At 43.4% G+C, this 15,843-nt stretch overlaps 2 protein-coding genes across 4 annotated transcripts in view; one reads left to right on the top strand and one right to left on the bottom strand.

Moving 5' to 3' along the window:
- Positions 1–158: 158 nt before the first annotated feature.
- Positions 159–13,252, bottom strand: rfx1a (regulatory factor X, 1a (influences HLA class II expression)). Of its 3 annotated transcripts, none has more exons than XM_035655511.1 (18): positions 13,067–13,252; positions 10,461–10,844; positions 9,968–10,077; positions 9,788–9,883; positions 9,074–9,171; positions 8,529–8,952; positions 7,494–7,669; positions 6,635–6,754; positions 6,201–6,334; positions 5,880–5,998; positions 5,557–5,663; positions 5,278–5,429; positions 4,379–4,476; positions 3,890–4,039; positions 3,284–3,492; positions 2,754–2,907; positions 2,613–2,658; positions 159–2,518 (listed from the first exon to the last, which is right to left on the bottom strand). In XM_035655511.1, the coding sequence occupies exons 2-18, from the start codon at positions 10,822–10,824 to the stop codon at positions 2,358–2,360; spliced, it is 2,718 nt and encodes a 905-aa protein (XP_035511404.1). In that variant the 5' UTR covers positions 10,825–10,844; positions 13,067–13,252; the 3' UTR covers positions 159–2,357. The 3 variants fall into 3 exon arrangements, with proteins under 3 accessions (XP_035511404.1, XP_035511403.1, XP_035511405.1); XM_035655510.1 differs by having other exon boundaries at positions 7,494–7,675; positions 13,067–13,251; XM_035655512.1 differs by having other exon boundaries at positions 7,494–7,675; positions 8,580–8,952; positions 13,067–13,250.
- A 1,609-nt stretch (positions 13,253–14,861) lies between these two features.
- rln3a (relaxin 3a) overlaps positions 14,862–15,843 on the top strand; it is a 2,007-nt gene continuing 1,025 nt past the window's right edge. The window contains exon 1 of the mRNA XM_035655513.1: positions 14,862–15,495. Within this exon, the coding sequence (XP_035511406.1) occupies positions 15,336–15,495 (160 nt within the window). The 5' untranslated portion in view covers positions 14,862–15,335. The remainder of the gene's footprint in view (positions 15,496–15,843) is intronic.

Below are 15,843 nucleotides of genomic sequence, written 5' to 3'. Positions count from 1 at the left end.
AGTTTAAGATGAGATAAGATTGTGGTTGCACGTCAGACAGTCTGTTAGCCACAAAAAATATAAATACTGAAGGACTGCCATGTGACTTGACTTCCTGTTCAAAGGGGAAACTTTTGCTAGACTTCATGGGGAAATAAACATACGAGGGAACACAAGTGCAATTTTAAAAATTCTTTAATTTATATCTTTAAAATTAAAAACATCTGAATTGCATTCTACCACCTCCAAAGGCACAGTCATACTTACAGCAGACCAAATTCATAAAACACTGCCACTGAACATCTTTTTTCTCAATTTGTTTTGTACATAAGAAACAATGCACTATAAAAATGACTAAACATTTTTCTTACTGGGTAAACAATGGCCATTCTATATGCTGTAGATCATTAAAAGACTGGAGTGATATGTACTCAGCTGTGGTAGCATTAGACTCCCTATAAAGGACGATGTGCTGGTTTGAGGCTGCTGATGCCTGTCGAAAACGTGCACTGCAGCTATTTAAAGACGTTGTATTTAAAAATCCAAAAAATGACATGTTTACAACAACCAATCTCGACGAACAGTGTTTAAGAATATGGATGTTTGAAGCAAAACAAAGCCATTGGCAGGAGGGCGGAAACGCAGCGAGATGAAAGCACAGTGGAGGGAGGTGAGTGTCTGTGGAGGACTGTGCAGGAAGAGCTATCAGATCTGTCACCTCTCACCAAATTCTCTGAACCACACCGAGTGGGTATGAGATGTTTGCACAAAATCTGACACCTGCACCCCACCACTGAAAACACCTAAGACTTCGAAGAAGATGAAAAACATTTCAGGTAACTCTGTCGGAGTTTTAAAGACAATAGTCAATATGTGCAAAGAGGCAGGGCCTTAAGCCTGTTTGTGGAAAAGTCATAAGATATGATATAGGATTGATAACTGAACGTACAATCACAAATCAATAATGCACACAAAGATTGCTTACAATGTGTGACAACACAGCACCATACACTGCACAAGAGGTTCACTTAGTGACAACAAAATTCAAAATAGTGGATAAATATACAGTAGAATATAAGTATATCACCGTTCTTACTCAGGCACAGTCCTCCTTAAAACATAGAGAGAGAGTTTAAAAACAATGGGATCTGGGATAAAAGCAAACAGGTTTGGCACACACGGAAAAATATACTGAAATAAGGCGAGATAAAACGATATGTCAAAGGAAAACGAGGCCACAGAGGAACGTACTGGGGTGGACAGGAATGGAGCACTTTGAAGGTAAAAATATGACACGTACAGTACCTCTCTCGTGGAACCAGGTGTTCAATAGAAGAGAGGATTTTTTGCAGCAACTAATGGGAGCCCCAATTCCACAGCCGTAGATTTTATCTTTACAAGTGTGTGTAGCAGCTGCGACAGGCACTCCAAGAACACAAGACTGTTTTTCTTTACAGGCGAATAAAATCAAAACAGGAAAATCTCCACACATTTCCCAAAATCAAAACCTGAATGCCTTAGAAAATATCTACAGAAGAAAACAGCCCACACTTGGCGTGACTCACAATCACACAACCAGACACACACACACACACACACACACACACACACGTATATACACGTACCATCGTGGAAAAGCATGTTCAGTCAGCCTCCAGAAGCAACAGCAGAGCGGTGTGACCCCAGTGCTCTTACGGAAAACACACACACACACACACACACACACACACACAAACAAGACAAACCCACCCAAAAAATCCCAACCGCCTGCTGTCTTTCACAAATGTCTCTTCCCATCTGAATGACACAGCTTCCCCACAGCGTTTAATGAATCGGGAGCAACTAAATTCAGCAAACATCTACTGTTGAAGGTCCACTTTGCACCCTCCTCCTGTAGTTACCTTTACACACGCACACACGTCACAGTATTTTCAAGACCACTTTGATACGGCAGTGACAGTTTTAGGAGGATCTAGGGTGAGCAGAAGCTTCTCGGCGACGGAGACAGCGAGGCTACGGGTCGCAATGCAATGAGAGACGACGACGAAAAAAACCCAAAACATGCCAGTTAATTTTCCCGTTGCATTGAGAGTCTGTTTTTTGAAGCCACATCCTGTTGCAATGCCAGTGATTGTGTGTTAAACCAGTGGCGTCAACAGGTGGTTGTGCCATCCAGGCAGCAGCAGTACTGATTGAGTGTGTGTTTTGATTGTGTATGCGTAAACAAGTGGGGACAGTTACAGTACGCAGCGAGAGCGCGCACACACATTTACAAGATCTATATACATGTGTCGAGTGTATAAATTAGTGTTCTTTGTACATCTGGGTGTGTATGCAATCAATATAATCAACCCACGTCTCGTAGTGTTACTCTGTGACTAGTTGTCAGCTGATCCGGTCGTGAAGAGGACTCTCTGGTCCGTTCTGGCCAGCTTGGCGGGCGGCTCCAGAGACTCCTCTCCCAGCACGGCTCCGTCTGAGGGTAGGGACAGCTCCTGTCCTTCGTCATCGCTCTCGTCGTCCTCCTCCTCTTCCTCTTCTGGGATAGACAAGGGTAGATGTGTTAGTTAAAAACGATGCTTGAAACCGGACTGTAATTAGTCTTAGACACCGTAGAAACACAGTGTGTTCACCTTTGTCAGGATCCAGCTGGCTTAGACCCCGGCCTAAACTGGCAAACTAATGGCAAGAGGGGAATGTGTTAGTACTCTAAGTATGGCTTGCATTATTTAGTTCATTTATTTGTGTGTGTGTGTGTGTGTGTGTGTTGGTACCTCTCCCATGACAGCAATGGGGGTCTCTCCTTTAGCCTGGGCCACTCTGTGCTCTATCAGGTAGTACATGTACTCATCGTACAGCAGGCGGATCAAGTGAAAGGAACCAAAACTGGCTGCACTTCTCAGGGTCAGGTCTCTTATCACCATGGAACTGGAGATCAGATGTGGCAGGAGTTAATTGGTGTAACACATATATTCAGTAACTATATCACTTTTTCGTCAAACCACAAAGAGGAAGTGTTTCTTAGAGCTTCCACTAAAATGATGTTCTTATTTCTTATTTCTCAACAGAGACAGAGAAACCTCACTTCTCACAGTGAATCCACTTACACGTTTCTACATAAATGAGATGTCTTCTCCATCAATAGAAAGCAAATTCAGCTGCCAGTGATCTACTGTTAGTGACTGTGAGAGCTTATAACGTGCACATTCACTGTGAAACAAAAGCTTGTAGCTAACATCACACGGCATCAAGACAACAAAGTAGAATGGAAATAAAAAAATGTCAGAAACGTTTCCCACCACACCTGTAAAAGGACCACTTGAGCAGGAAGAGTTTGGCGGCCTTCGGAAAGGCGGGGCTGTGCTGGTACGGCTTCAGGACCTGGGAGACCACGCCGTCCAGCCACGCGGCCCACTGCTCCAGGGAGTTCTGCTGCTGGAGGGTCAGCTTGAAGTCCTGCTCCAGCCGCTGGACGACGCGGTCTTCACACCGGCACACCCATGAGGCCTGTTCCTGCAAAACGTGGACAGGATGAGGGGAATATGTGAGTAACAAATACATGATGTACTAATGTTTAAATAGACTATGCTTTGCTTGAAGATATACATTCACTGTCAAATAGTCTTTAATTAATTAAATAGCAAGACACTGAGTCACTACCAGGTTCAATCATATTCTCTACACTCACTAGAGGAAGGAGAAAGTGTTTCTCAGAAGTTTGGTTTGCATTTCCTGTACAGGAAGACAGAATCACTCGAAAAACTATCTAACACATGGAACCTCATTCAAACCACAAGCTACAGAAAAAATAGTCCCATGTGCACCAAACCAATGCGAGATAAAATCACAAACACTGAATGTGAGGAGACACAAATGCTGCCAGCACACAGCGCTCAGAGGCTAAACCGACCTGTACGTTAGCAAAGTCGACGCGGTTTAGGTCGGAGAGCATCTGGTTGATCTGGGCCGTGTTCTGGAGGACAGCGCGGGCTGCCTGGGCGAGGTGGTTCAGACTGGTGTAGCGCCGCAGTGTCTGGGCAAATGCATTGGCTGATGTTACCTGAGGGAGCACGAGAAAAGACAAAAGTATATTTTACATAAAGGAACTTATTCATACAAATATCTCTACAAATAACCTGTAACCTTTTTTCTTAGCTATTTGCAGTGATTTGCTACATTTAGTTTCACAAAAGCTTCACCGCAGAGCTGGAAAGCTCCCACACAGAAAATGGTTACAGAGAAGTGTTACACCTAACAATTTCTAAGCCTGTAATCTCAACTACAGTACGGTGTTGTTATGGTATTGTAATGACTGATCCTGCAGGCCTGAAACAACTCACTCGATGGCTCAGAAAACATGTTGAATCACCAACTGCAAACTAGTACAAGGGGAGTGTACCTTTATGCGGACCATTTCCTCAGGGATGTTCATCATAGCATTGGTCAGCCAGCTCTCCAGGCTCTTGGCAAAGTTGCGGATGGCTTGAGTTAAGGCACCTGGGGGCGGCAGGAAAAATACTTCAGAGTGAGTTTTCATTGGGTGGCAGTAGACCAGTTCACCAACCACCTTGCCTAACCCCTAACTGCTTGGGGCGCTGTACTGCAGCAGACCCATCGCTCTGACATCTCCTGTGTGTGTGTGTGTGTGTGTGTAAAACATATTATAAGGGTGAAAAGATAATTCTAATAGGTGATAAATAAAGTTATTATTATTATCCTGTTAGATTGTACCAGGTTAAAGAATTATCAAACACCTGAAGAACATAGCTAATGTATAGCAATGTATATATGCATCACCAAATTCTCAATGTGATTTAAATTTACATGGAAGATAAAGACCAAGGGTGTGTGGCAGCAGTTCAGAAGTATGTAAGGAACAATGTGTTCCCTAATCGCACTGTTCAAAGAAACTGCATTCAATGTCTGACTTCAATTGAAACTGAAACAGAACAAGTCCAGTAAGTTTCCACAGCGGAGCAGTGGGCACACAGTAAGGAAAACTGTGTGCTCATTCTCTACAGAGACAGAGCATCAGTCCAAAGGTTTCAACCAGTAAAAACAAAACTCTTCTAGAACTGCTTGTACGTGTAAAATGTCAGGTTGATCTTTGTTCTCTCATATGTTCAGTGAGAGTAAAGTAAATTTTATATCAAACAGTAAAGCGTCATGTCAAACCATGTTCTCCTATGGGATCACTTCTGAGGTAAAAATATTATTTTATGATATTTTGTAATGTGCATGTGACTCTCAGCACTATACTGCCTGTGACAGTATGGTGTTTTATTACATTAGCCTTACTGGGGATGGGCCTGAGGACATCAGGGATGAGGATCTCCACCAGGCCCTGGTACAGGCTGTTGTCACAGTCGCGGCTCCAGCGCAGCACTGGGTCATACTTGCACAGCAGCACCAGGCAGGACTTAGGCAGACGTTTCTCTGACTCGTCGTGACTGCCAACACACACACACACACACACACACACACACACAGTTTTAATTACCTGCGTCCTGTATAAAATGTTTCTTACTATGTTTAGGACAAAAACTGAATTCTAAATGATAAATCTTGAGCACTCACACAGCCAACGTGGCATCACCAGCCTGACTCTGGCTGAACCTCCAGAAGGTCTTCCACAGGGTTTCCACCAGGGTAAACTGCAGGTTGACCATCACATCTAGTATGGCCTGACAGAGAGAACGTCTTATACATTAATGACTGAACACATATCTGGAGATGAACTAGAATGAGACCCATCTTCTCCCTCAGTTGTCTGACAGCATCACTTTTCCTCTGTCTGGTAAACTTTTAACAATTATTATTATCCTATAAGTTACAGTTGGTACTTTCATTCAATAAAGTCTCCCACTGACATTTAGAGAGAATAGATGGTTAACGGTTACCTCACAGTGTTCTCTGTACAGCAGCTGAAAGCTCTTTATGTGCTCCAGCTCGATGCCCTCTGGCAGAGACTTCCCCTGGAGGTCGATGTCCGGGAACTCTGGGAGAGCTCTGGATGCATCTGCAACACACGACACAAGAACACTAGATAGTCAAAGAGAAATCACAATGAACGCAGGGGGCAGTCAGTATTAACTGTAAGTAATATCGTATTATGTGTTATATGTATATTGCATTTTCACAATAAGACCAGCATACCTCTTCTTTAAGGCAAATCATTAACCATTACTTCACACTTGTAGGTATTTGTTCACTGAACTCACCTAGGAACTGCTGGTACTGCTGAACCTGCGTGCTGATGTCCACCTGCCCTGACCCCTGCTGCTGCTGCTGCTGCTGGCCTGCTCCTGCTGCTGTGCCATTCGTCATCCCCTCCACTTTATGCACAGGCTTCAACCTGCCAGGAACACGGATATAAGATAACACAGATAAAACACTCAGCTCTACACAGAGATGGTGAATAATAAAGTGAAACGAAAAGGCACTTCTGTCTGATCATATAGCAGGAGTGTGGAACTGTAAGAGCATTTAAAATAAATTATATAGTGTGAGACGGGGGTAAAATAAGAGTCAGTGCTATTAAAGGAAATATATTCAAATGGAACATTTTAAAATGGATATTCAATAGAAATGGTCACAGTGGGGTAATGATAGACAATAGACGTGTGTGTGAGTGTGCGGACGTTTATGTGTGTACCTCTGTTTCTGTGAGAAGGGCTGCTGCCTCATGGCCAGATGTTGCTGGTCTTCCATCAGACGGAGAAGAGAGGAACCTGCCTTGATCCTCAGCCCGTAGTAGTGGTATTTAGAATTACCCCTGTCAGGATCAGATATCATGTGTTTTTACATACAATTTGACGTGTGTTGGCAAATCTTTCTAGTAAAGCTACAGAGGAGAAAACAACAGGGCGTGAGAGGAGAGGGTTTATATATATTTTATTGTACAATTTAATAAAATATAATATCCAAATATACCGCATTAACCCATATTACCAAATATTTATGAAAAGTCCATCTTACTTGCTCACCCTCCCCTCCTTTGTCAAACTCACTCACCCACACACATGCTGTCTGTCTTCATCTCTACCCACACGTCTTCCTACACTGGACGAACATTTAGCAGCGCTCCAAAGAGCTTCATAAATTATAGATCTCCTGTAGAAAGCTTTGCACGGGTGTCCATTAATCAAAACCTATATACATGTAGCTCATACAGTGCGTATGAAGAGGATGTCTGTGCTGCTGACGTGCATCACTGTAGCAGGGAGAGCACAGAGAGTGAGAAAAAGTGCACTCTTCTCACTCTCCGTGATGTCAGGTTGACATTTCCTAACATTTTTTTTCTGTCAGCAGAAACACGATAGATTGAAAAATATACTTAAAAATCAGCACATTAGTAAGGGCGTCGATTTTTACAACCCTGTCGTGTCACACAGGGAAGCTGTGTATTAAAGGGGTATAAATACATTAAGTGTTGTGTATCTGCACCCATATATGTATATATGGTCTCTTATTTCCTCTTAAACTGGGTTTGAATGTGTGAACACTCGTCTTACCGCGTGCCCAGGCGTCGCGTGCGTAGCCCCATGAACACCGATCTAATGAGTTTCCCAAAAGAGGCAGCATTGACAGGTTCTAGTTTCTGCTCCTGGCAGTGCAGCAGGTAGTGGCAGTAGAGGGTGGAACGGGGAAGACTCACTCCTTCAGCTGTCTCATAGTTGTCCAGCAACCACTGTACCTGACACACAGGCACACAGCTGGAACAGTTAGCAAAGCCAGTAGATACAAACAGAAAAACACACCTCAACGTATCTGTACACACACAACACATTTCCCACGTTTTTAATATACAGTACATGCACGCACGTTTTTATACAGAATAAATTATACAAACACAAACGAATCCATTCACATTTACAGTCTGTCGATCATTTGGGAATGAAAACACAAGTACATCTGTTTGCGTGCCGTGGCATACAACTTTGGTATGCAATGAGTTAATGACCTGGAATATGGGATGTTTGCCAAACATAGGTTGGTAAACCGTTATCATGTGGGGTTCAATATGATGAATTTGGCATGAACAATATAGGGTTGGAGCATTTCAGGCAAATTGAAAATGCCCCTCGTCACATGCACTGTAATGATATGAAAATGATGAGGTCATGGTTTTCGGGGGGTTTTGAGGAGGAAATCACAGTTAAAAATATTCTATGCTACAAGTTTTATACTCAAAGTATTAACATACTCTGGTCCTAATCCCAATCTTTTTCTGTTTCCCTTCATTATTAGATATTACAGCTAAAGACAGACAGGAAAGGGGGCAGAGAGAGGGGGGGGGGGAATAACACGCAGCAAAGTGCCAACAGGTCGGATTCGAACCCGACGCCGCTGCACCAAGGACTCAGCCTTGGTACGCGGGGCGCCAGCTCTACCAGGTGAGCTATCGGGGCGCCCCAAATCTCCACATTTTTAATTGTGCTTTCCACTTATACGAAACTATGACATCATCACTGTGCGCCACCAAAGAGTTGTGTGAATGAGAAACAAAAAACGAAAAAGAAATTCCTGCGCTTGGCGCCTCTGCATACCTTCTTGTCTGCCGACGGCACGCTACTCTCCTCGCCCTCTGTAATACTCACAGTGGCTGGAGAGGCGCGGGCGGTGTGAGAGTAGTTCTGACTGTTGCCAGCTGCCCCCCCGCTGCTGCTGCCCAGCATGTAACCCCCCTGGATTACATAGCTGCCTGCTGCGCCACCATTGGTGCCTGCCCCTTCCCCTGCCCCGTTGGTGGTGCCACCAGTAGTCACCACTGTGGCCCCTCCCCCCGCCGCGCTGGTGGGTTGGGCCACAAACATGGACACGCCCCCTGTCGTGCCAGCAGTCACTGAGACGGTTAGAGGTGTGCCGGGGGTAGAGGCCTGTGAGCCTGATGTTGGCTGACTTTCATAATACTGGGCGCCGGTGGTCTGGGTGTACAGGGGTGTGTCAGTGTACGGGAAGGTGCTGGAACGACTGGATAAAACAGATTAAAAAAGATACGTGAGAAACAAATTAAACTGCTGGGGGAATTAAAAAGGAAATAGTTTTGTTTGGACATGTGTTAAGATAATAGTAGACACTGTTTTATTCTAACATCGTGCTGGTGGTATAGTTGGTGTCCGCTCCTTCCACATACTGCACTTGATTGGTGTACACATGTTGCACTGGCACGGGCGTGAGCTGCTGCTGCACCTGAGGAGTAGACACGTACACACACACACACACACACAAATCCAGTAAATCCTCACCTGCATAGTTAGACTATATCAACTGTGGACTTTGAACCTCTTTTATGTACATATTCTCTGGTCCCTTTACTCTATAGCAGCAGTCTCCCTTGTGTCCCTGACCTACTTGGAAATTGGCAGTTGTAGCCTGCAGTGGAGGCTGATCAGGGCCTGAGCTTGTGACTGCAGGGTGGGCTCCTATCTCTTTCTCCGCACACACAGAGAGCAAGCACAGTGATTGGTAATACTGAAGGAGATCCAGGGGGAGGTAGAAGGGCTTGCCACAGCACTCTTGTACGCAGTGTGCTGATGCAAAGGCCAGGCACTCTGGCTGTCCTATCTCACGATGAAGCTGGCATTCCTCTAGACTGTTATCCCTGACTAATGCTGCCACCTTGGTGCTAGGTAGGATCTGGAAACCAGCAGAGGCAGGTTCAACCAAAGATGTGATCAGTTGACTAATACTAAGCTAAAATGTGAGGGAGTTTTTGATTTCATGTGTGATGACTTGTTTTTCTTTCCACAAATGTGTGCTGGTGTTGGTTTAACCACAGAAGATAAACTGTGGGTGTTTGACTTACCTCCGGGCTGATATGAACAGGTTGCAGACTGGTGACACTGAGCTGGGTGCCAGGCTCAGTCTTTGTTATCTGAGAGGTGGTCTGCACCACAGACCTCTGCCGAGATAAATATACTATTTAGTTTTGAGAGTTAAAGAAACATTAATTTCATGTTGGCTTGTGTGTGCGTGCATATTTTACCTGTTGAGCCGTCTGTACCTGCTGAACCACCTGCGTGGGAACTCCTGTCTGCACCACAGCTGGAGGTGGGCTAGAGTCTGACACACTGTCACTTGAGTGAAGGGAGCCTTCTGAAGGATGAAGGGAATGTAAACACATTGTTGGTGACATTATTTCAGCATTCAGGCAAAGTCTCAAACTCAATCAGGAAGGTTGTAGCAAAGCAACTTTAGCCTAGTTTCACTTTAAACATGTGAAAGTGTTTTAGTTCTACAAAATTACAATCCAGGAAACTTTCAAGTATCTTAACCGACTGTCCTTAAAACGTTTTAAAAAATTTAATTTGATCAGACCTTTCAAAATAAATGAAAATGAAAGCTTTTTTAAAAAGCCTTTTACGAGGAGTAACGGCTAAAATGTAAAGCACTTCCTCTGTGTAACTGCAAAGCCCTAATCAGGTTAGGTCTGTGTTACTGCCAAAGGTATATTATGGTACGTGAAGTTCAGCCCTTACCTGTGACTGTAACAACGATGTACTGAGGAGTGCTTTGAGAATTTCCAGACTGTGTGGGGGAGCCCTGGATCTCTGCGGTCACATACTGAGTCTGAGCGGGCTGAGCCTGTGCTGTGGACTGAGCTTGACTTCCAGCTGCAGGCTTCTGATTAGTGATAGAGGTGGCTTGATCAGTGGGAGAAGTTTGGCCTGTGGGTGTGACGACAGTGGGAGTCACCACAGTGGTCTGAATCTCGGCCAGAAAGGGGGGAGGGGCAGTTGGAGGGGTGGAGCTGGCGTCAGGTTGCCCCGGCGTGACGGTAACACCGGCCCCCTGGGGTTGGGCTGCCGGCTGGATCTCACCTACGTAGCCTGAGGTGGCCATGACAGGAGCTGGGAATCACCCTGGGAAGAAGAAACAAGTGACTGGTTATGCATTTCTGGTAAATGTTAGGGATGTTTTGAACTGGTCAAGCCAGAATTCATCCTGGTTTGTTTGTGTCCAGGTTTTATTTGGTTAAAGAAGCATTTCACCCGTGGAAACATTCATCTTTATTGAAAGTGGGTTATATATGTAGTCGAAATGTAACATAAATTTTGAATTTGGTGCCTATTTGACCGAGAAAAGAGCATGTTTGTAGTCTCACTCCTCTTACGAGATATGAGACTTCCATGCTTCCAGTTGATGCAAAAATGGACGATTTTTAATCATTGGACAGCAGGAAGTGCAGACAGCTGAGAATCCGTATATTTCTCCCGGTCTCGGGGAAAAATGAGGAAACGGTGCACGAGCCATCAAAAATCATGAACTGGGTTTCTAACGACTCACCAAGAGCTTAATGCGAGAGATGGGTGAAGTGTCCCTTTAATAGCCTAATGTCATTATGTGTTTCAAGCCACTGTATAATTAATGAGATAGAGAAAGGGCAGGGGATTTAGTCAGAGGTTTATAGGTAAGAGTTTAGTTTAGAGGATGTAGCAGAACAAAATGTAATGAATTACAGCTTCTAGTAAAATATTACTTTAAAACATGTGACTATTATTACAAAGTCATTTATTAATGTCCAGCTTATAAAAGTGACATGGGCCGCAATTTGGACATGAGGAAAGTGTTGTGTGCTGCACGATCTTTTAAAAGTGCAATTGGAAAATACATCGATGCTGATGTGATCGATACTTTTTCATTATTATCACTTTTAACATTATTCTGTGGTTAGCAGTTTCTTATCCTACTGACACTAGAAATATTTTACATTCTCATTTGTTGCCTTGATGCAAATGAATGAGTAAGAGGGCTGTTTCTGAAAGTACTACTGTGGCTGACCTGTTGGTGGTGCAGCTAATGTGAAGATGTGGGGGAGGAGGATTGACGGGAACAAGCACCTCGGTGTCTCATTACCTGTAATGTGATCATCACACATCCTATGGCCATTCACATACACAGTTATATGCCCAGAGCGCAAGTTGGGAAACTCCCCTACCACACTGCATTAATACTGCAAATGTAGGTTGTTGTTGTTTAGGTCACACAAAATTACCAGATTATATGTAAACCCTGTTCCTAATTTGTGACATGTTTAATACAATATCCTAGATTAACACTTCTTGCCTTTACTGAATAAAAAGAGAGGATAGGAAGGGTTTTATTATGACTAACATGTGTGTTTTTTTAAACCCACATGCTTTTTAATGTTAATGTCAATAAGAAACCTTATTACAAATCTATAAAGTCTAGTCTTTCCCACTCTTACTGTTTGCACACTGTTTTTTTTTTTTTCTCTATCCACTGCTGCAACATCGGAATTTCCCCCTACGTGGGACAAATAAAGGAATATGTGATCTTATAGAGCAACATCGGTGAACAAACACGTTGGACTGAACTGGGACCTGCAAACACCTGCAAATCGCCCTCCTTCACCACGCCCATTGGATATTAAATGTCCGCCACCTGCCCCACTTCTTCAACTTTACATTACCGACACAACAATATTCCAGCCACCTGTAATTGCCCCCGACTCCAAAAGCTGTCTGAGCAGTTACACTTTTAATCTGACCAGCAGTTATCCTAATGTGCTCTCCCCTCTACCCGGCGAGTTGGTTTTTCTGTTGAGCCGGGAGCAGCTGGAAAAACACACACCGCGTTAAACCGCGACGGCACGCACGTAAAACACCGTGCAAAGAGACGAAAAGGTGACCGCTCCCGGTAACTCGTCCCCGTTATCTGTGAGCAGCAGCGAGCACACGCCTGTCGTGACAGCGCTGAGGCTAGCTGTGGAGCAACACGGGCAGCGAGCTCACTGGTCTCTACAACAACCGCCATTTTGTACCTTTTGCATTTGACATCGCCATAACAACGGCCTGCTTGGGTATGCATCTGTGTGGCTGCGTCGTCATGGCAAGCACAATTCACTGTCACTGCAATGAGTGGCGGCCACAGACTACCCAATTCACGAACAGCGGACTCGACTGATTAACAGTACGGCGGCTCGGTTTCAGGCTAAGCTGAGCTAACAGTGGAAGGCAGTTGCCTGGCACGGCTACTGAAACAACAAGGGAAAAGAGCAATAGCACAATTCAGTTGAAGCATAATTGGACATAAAATATTTCCTATATGTAAAGCGCTTCACCTCTGGTTCCACGTGTGTATTTCCCACCGGTAAAATATCTTCTTTTATTTTTATGGCGGATTCAGTTGTTGTTGTTGTTGATTCTCGTTGCTGGGCTCTTGTCGCCAGGGCTACCGTGGCTATGGCGCTTCGTCCTCACCAGGGCAACTGTTGCTACCCACCCGCTCCCTTCCCTCCCCCTTCCTCGCTGTGATTGGTTGAGTGCCGCCAAATTGTCTTAAAGACACAGTAACAGCATTTATTTTTATTTTTTTTACTACAAAGCCTTCCACGCCCATTTGTGGAACACCTCTGTCTATCATAGACATCTTTCTTTTTCTTTTTTACAGCCGAGGCGGATGCTGTGACAGTGAAAGTAATAGATTCATCTTAGTGCTTGTCAAAATTCAGCAGTTAGTGATTAGACAGTGTCTTTACGACCCATGTGTCTTTGGGTGACCTGTCTGCATCTGGATACACTGACACTAAGCTCTTGCAGTGAATGGCCTCATCGTTAGGAGCAGCAGTTTGAGTTCATCTGACAAATAATGAGTAGTGATTTGATTTTAGTGACAGTTTGCGTGCAACTAAGTCTTTAATTTATTTTGCACATATACCGGACACACACCCACTTCACTACTTCAGCAAGGTACTCCAGGTCCAGTATCAGCCTTGCAAATAAGCTAGTTTTCTCTCCTTTCTGAGTCTTGCATGTCAACACTGTTGTGTTAAAATATAAGATCAAACACAATATTTATGTGGAAACAGCCCAGTTCTCTAGCCCCGGAAAGCAAGTTAGCAATTTTAATTACCCTAAGTCACTTTTTATTGTTTTATTGTTATGCTGCCGTATTACTACAGAACATATAAACTACACCTGCTGTGTACTGAAACACAAGTAAGTTGGTAATTATTTAAAAATGACTAATTATAGAATAGGCCTATGTAGGACCAAATAATATATAAATATTGTTCTACAGTGTCCATTGTCATTGTCATATTGCTCCTGTGACCTCCACAGGTCACTTCTGTGACACTGTGTTAATGAATGTCAGGGTGGACACTCTCCTAAAATGCCATTTTGTTTGCTTGTTATCAACACATTAATTACAAATTCATCATCCCCATTGTAATATCCTAAATGAGTGACCTTTGACTATGATACAGATAAAAATGTGTTTTATTTTTGTCTGACTCATTATAAGACTTCTATGTTATCTGACTTTGTAAATGTCACTGGTTCTGTCTCTGTCCTCCCAGGTCACCTTTTGGCAAAGAGATGACGGAATAAGCGATTTTTAAGAGAAAGGAAAAAAGATACATATGGAAATAATACTTGTGTGGATTACAAATGGCAAACACTGATGTAAATAATTGTGATATTGGTTACAATGGCCTAAATATATCCCTGTAGTGGGGTTAGCAAGTGTAAAATCTTATCAGGGGAATTTGTGAAAAGGTTAATTTCATGTGTTCAGACAATTCACCATGCGTTTATACTTTTATTTTTGGTAGGAATTATAATTGCAATGCACCTCTTCTTTTTGGACTTATGTTGCTCTATGTGTTAAGTATTTGCTCATTGATGTCAGCTGCCAAATTGAATATTCATTTTGCAATTAGAATAAATTTTATTTCCCTTGCCTTGAATTGTTTAACAAATTGATTTATCTCGTAGAATATCCATGCGTCCTACCAAACTTTGGTGTCAGTAGGGGACAAAACAACATGATATGCCACAATAAAAGCAAAGGAAATTGCCTTGTGACTCCTATAAACAGAGACAGAGTTGTAATTGGCTAGTATGCAGAAAAAAAACATCATTATGCCACATAGTCTCATACTTTGTTTGACATTATTAATATGCTCCTCGTATTCACAGTCACCACATGATCATCAAATGTTTTACATATTAAATGTAAGTAGGATCTGATCATAATATTGAGGGACATTGAAGGGGACAAAAGTGCTTCTCATGCTGAAATACAATTAGATCACTGAGGCCTCTGACATATTCGTTAATTATGCCACCTTTGGCCCGCTTTTTGTCTCCATAAAGGTCTCTGGCTGTATCTCTCTTTCAAATCTGTTCTTCTCTTGGGGTAGGGCCTGCATGCGCAATATGCCTGTCTCCCTTGCAGGGCTCCAAACCCCTTTATAAACCACGCCTGGGTCAACTAGAAAGTCACAGCTCTTGCAAACAGGGAGACAGAAAGCTAAGTGCTGCTCAAAGCAAAAAATCTCCTGCCATTTCAGCCATTTGTATTTTGATTTATTTGCTTGGGGTGCTATGTGGAAAGCTGTTGCTCTGGCTGTGTGTCTGCTGGTGGCTGGGGTTCAGTCCATGGATGACCCGTCATATGGGGTGAAGCTGTGTGGTCGTGAGTTCATCCGGGCAGTCATCTTCACTTGCGGAGGCTCACGATGGAAACGGTCACTCAGGAGTGCAGGTGAGAGGCTAAAAGGCGCCGCATTGTCACCATGACTGTTGATGTCTCTTCTCCACAGTCAGTGTTTGGGTTTCATCTGGTGACTAAAACATATCCATTACTCGTAAGATATCGACTTGTTTACCCCCAATTTCTAATGTTAGGATCATTTGTAATTTGTCTTGATCTCTGTGAATTATGTCGTGACTTGTATGTCCACAATGAAGTTTCTTCTGCTCAGTTGTGATTGTGTGTAATTGTGCTGAAAAGCATATGCCAGTGATAACTTCAATGGAGGGGAAAAAGAAATCATATGTAATTCAAATGCAGATTGACAGAAAATACTAGTAATTACATTCTTATTGAATG

This window comes from Morone saxatilis, unplaced genomic scaffold (genome assembly GCF_004916995.1).
Source record: "Morone saxatilis isolate NCDOM2014 unplaced genomic scaffold, NCSU_SB_2.0 Contig14, whole genome shotgun sequence".
Lineage (NCBI taxonomy): Eukaryota > Metazoa > Chordata > Actinopteri > Moronidae > Morone > Morone saxatilis.
The sequence above is the reverse complement of the archived record's forward strand: the minus strand, read 5'-3'. Positions and strand labels throughout refer to the sequence as shown.

Bases quoted from the DNA above. Each gene is read 5' to 3' on its own strand.
- rfx1a (XM_035655510.1), bottom strand. From the start codon at position 10,824: ATGGCCACCTCAGGCTACGTAGGTGAGATCCAGCCGGCAGCCCAACCC. The intron at 6,335-6,634 runs GTACACACATAA...TGTTCCTGGCAG, and splicing joins CCCTTCTCACAGAAACAGAG to GTTGAAGCCTGTGCATAAAG. The intron at 5,430-5,556 runs GTGAGTGCTCAA...GTGTGTTGGCAG, and splicing joins GGTGATGCCACGTTGGCTGT to TCACGACGAGTCAGAGAAAC.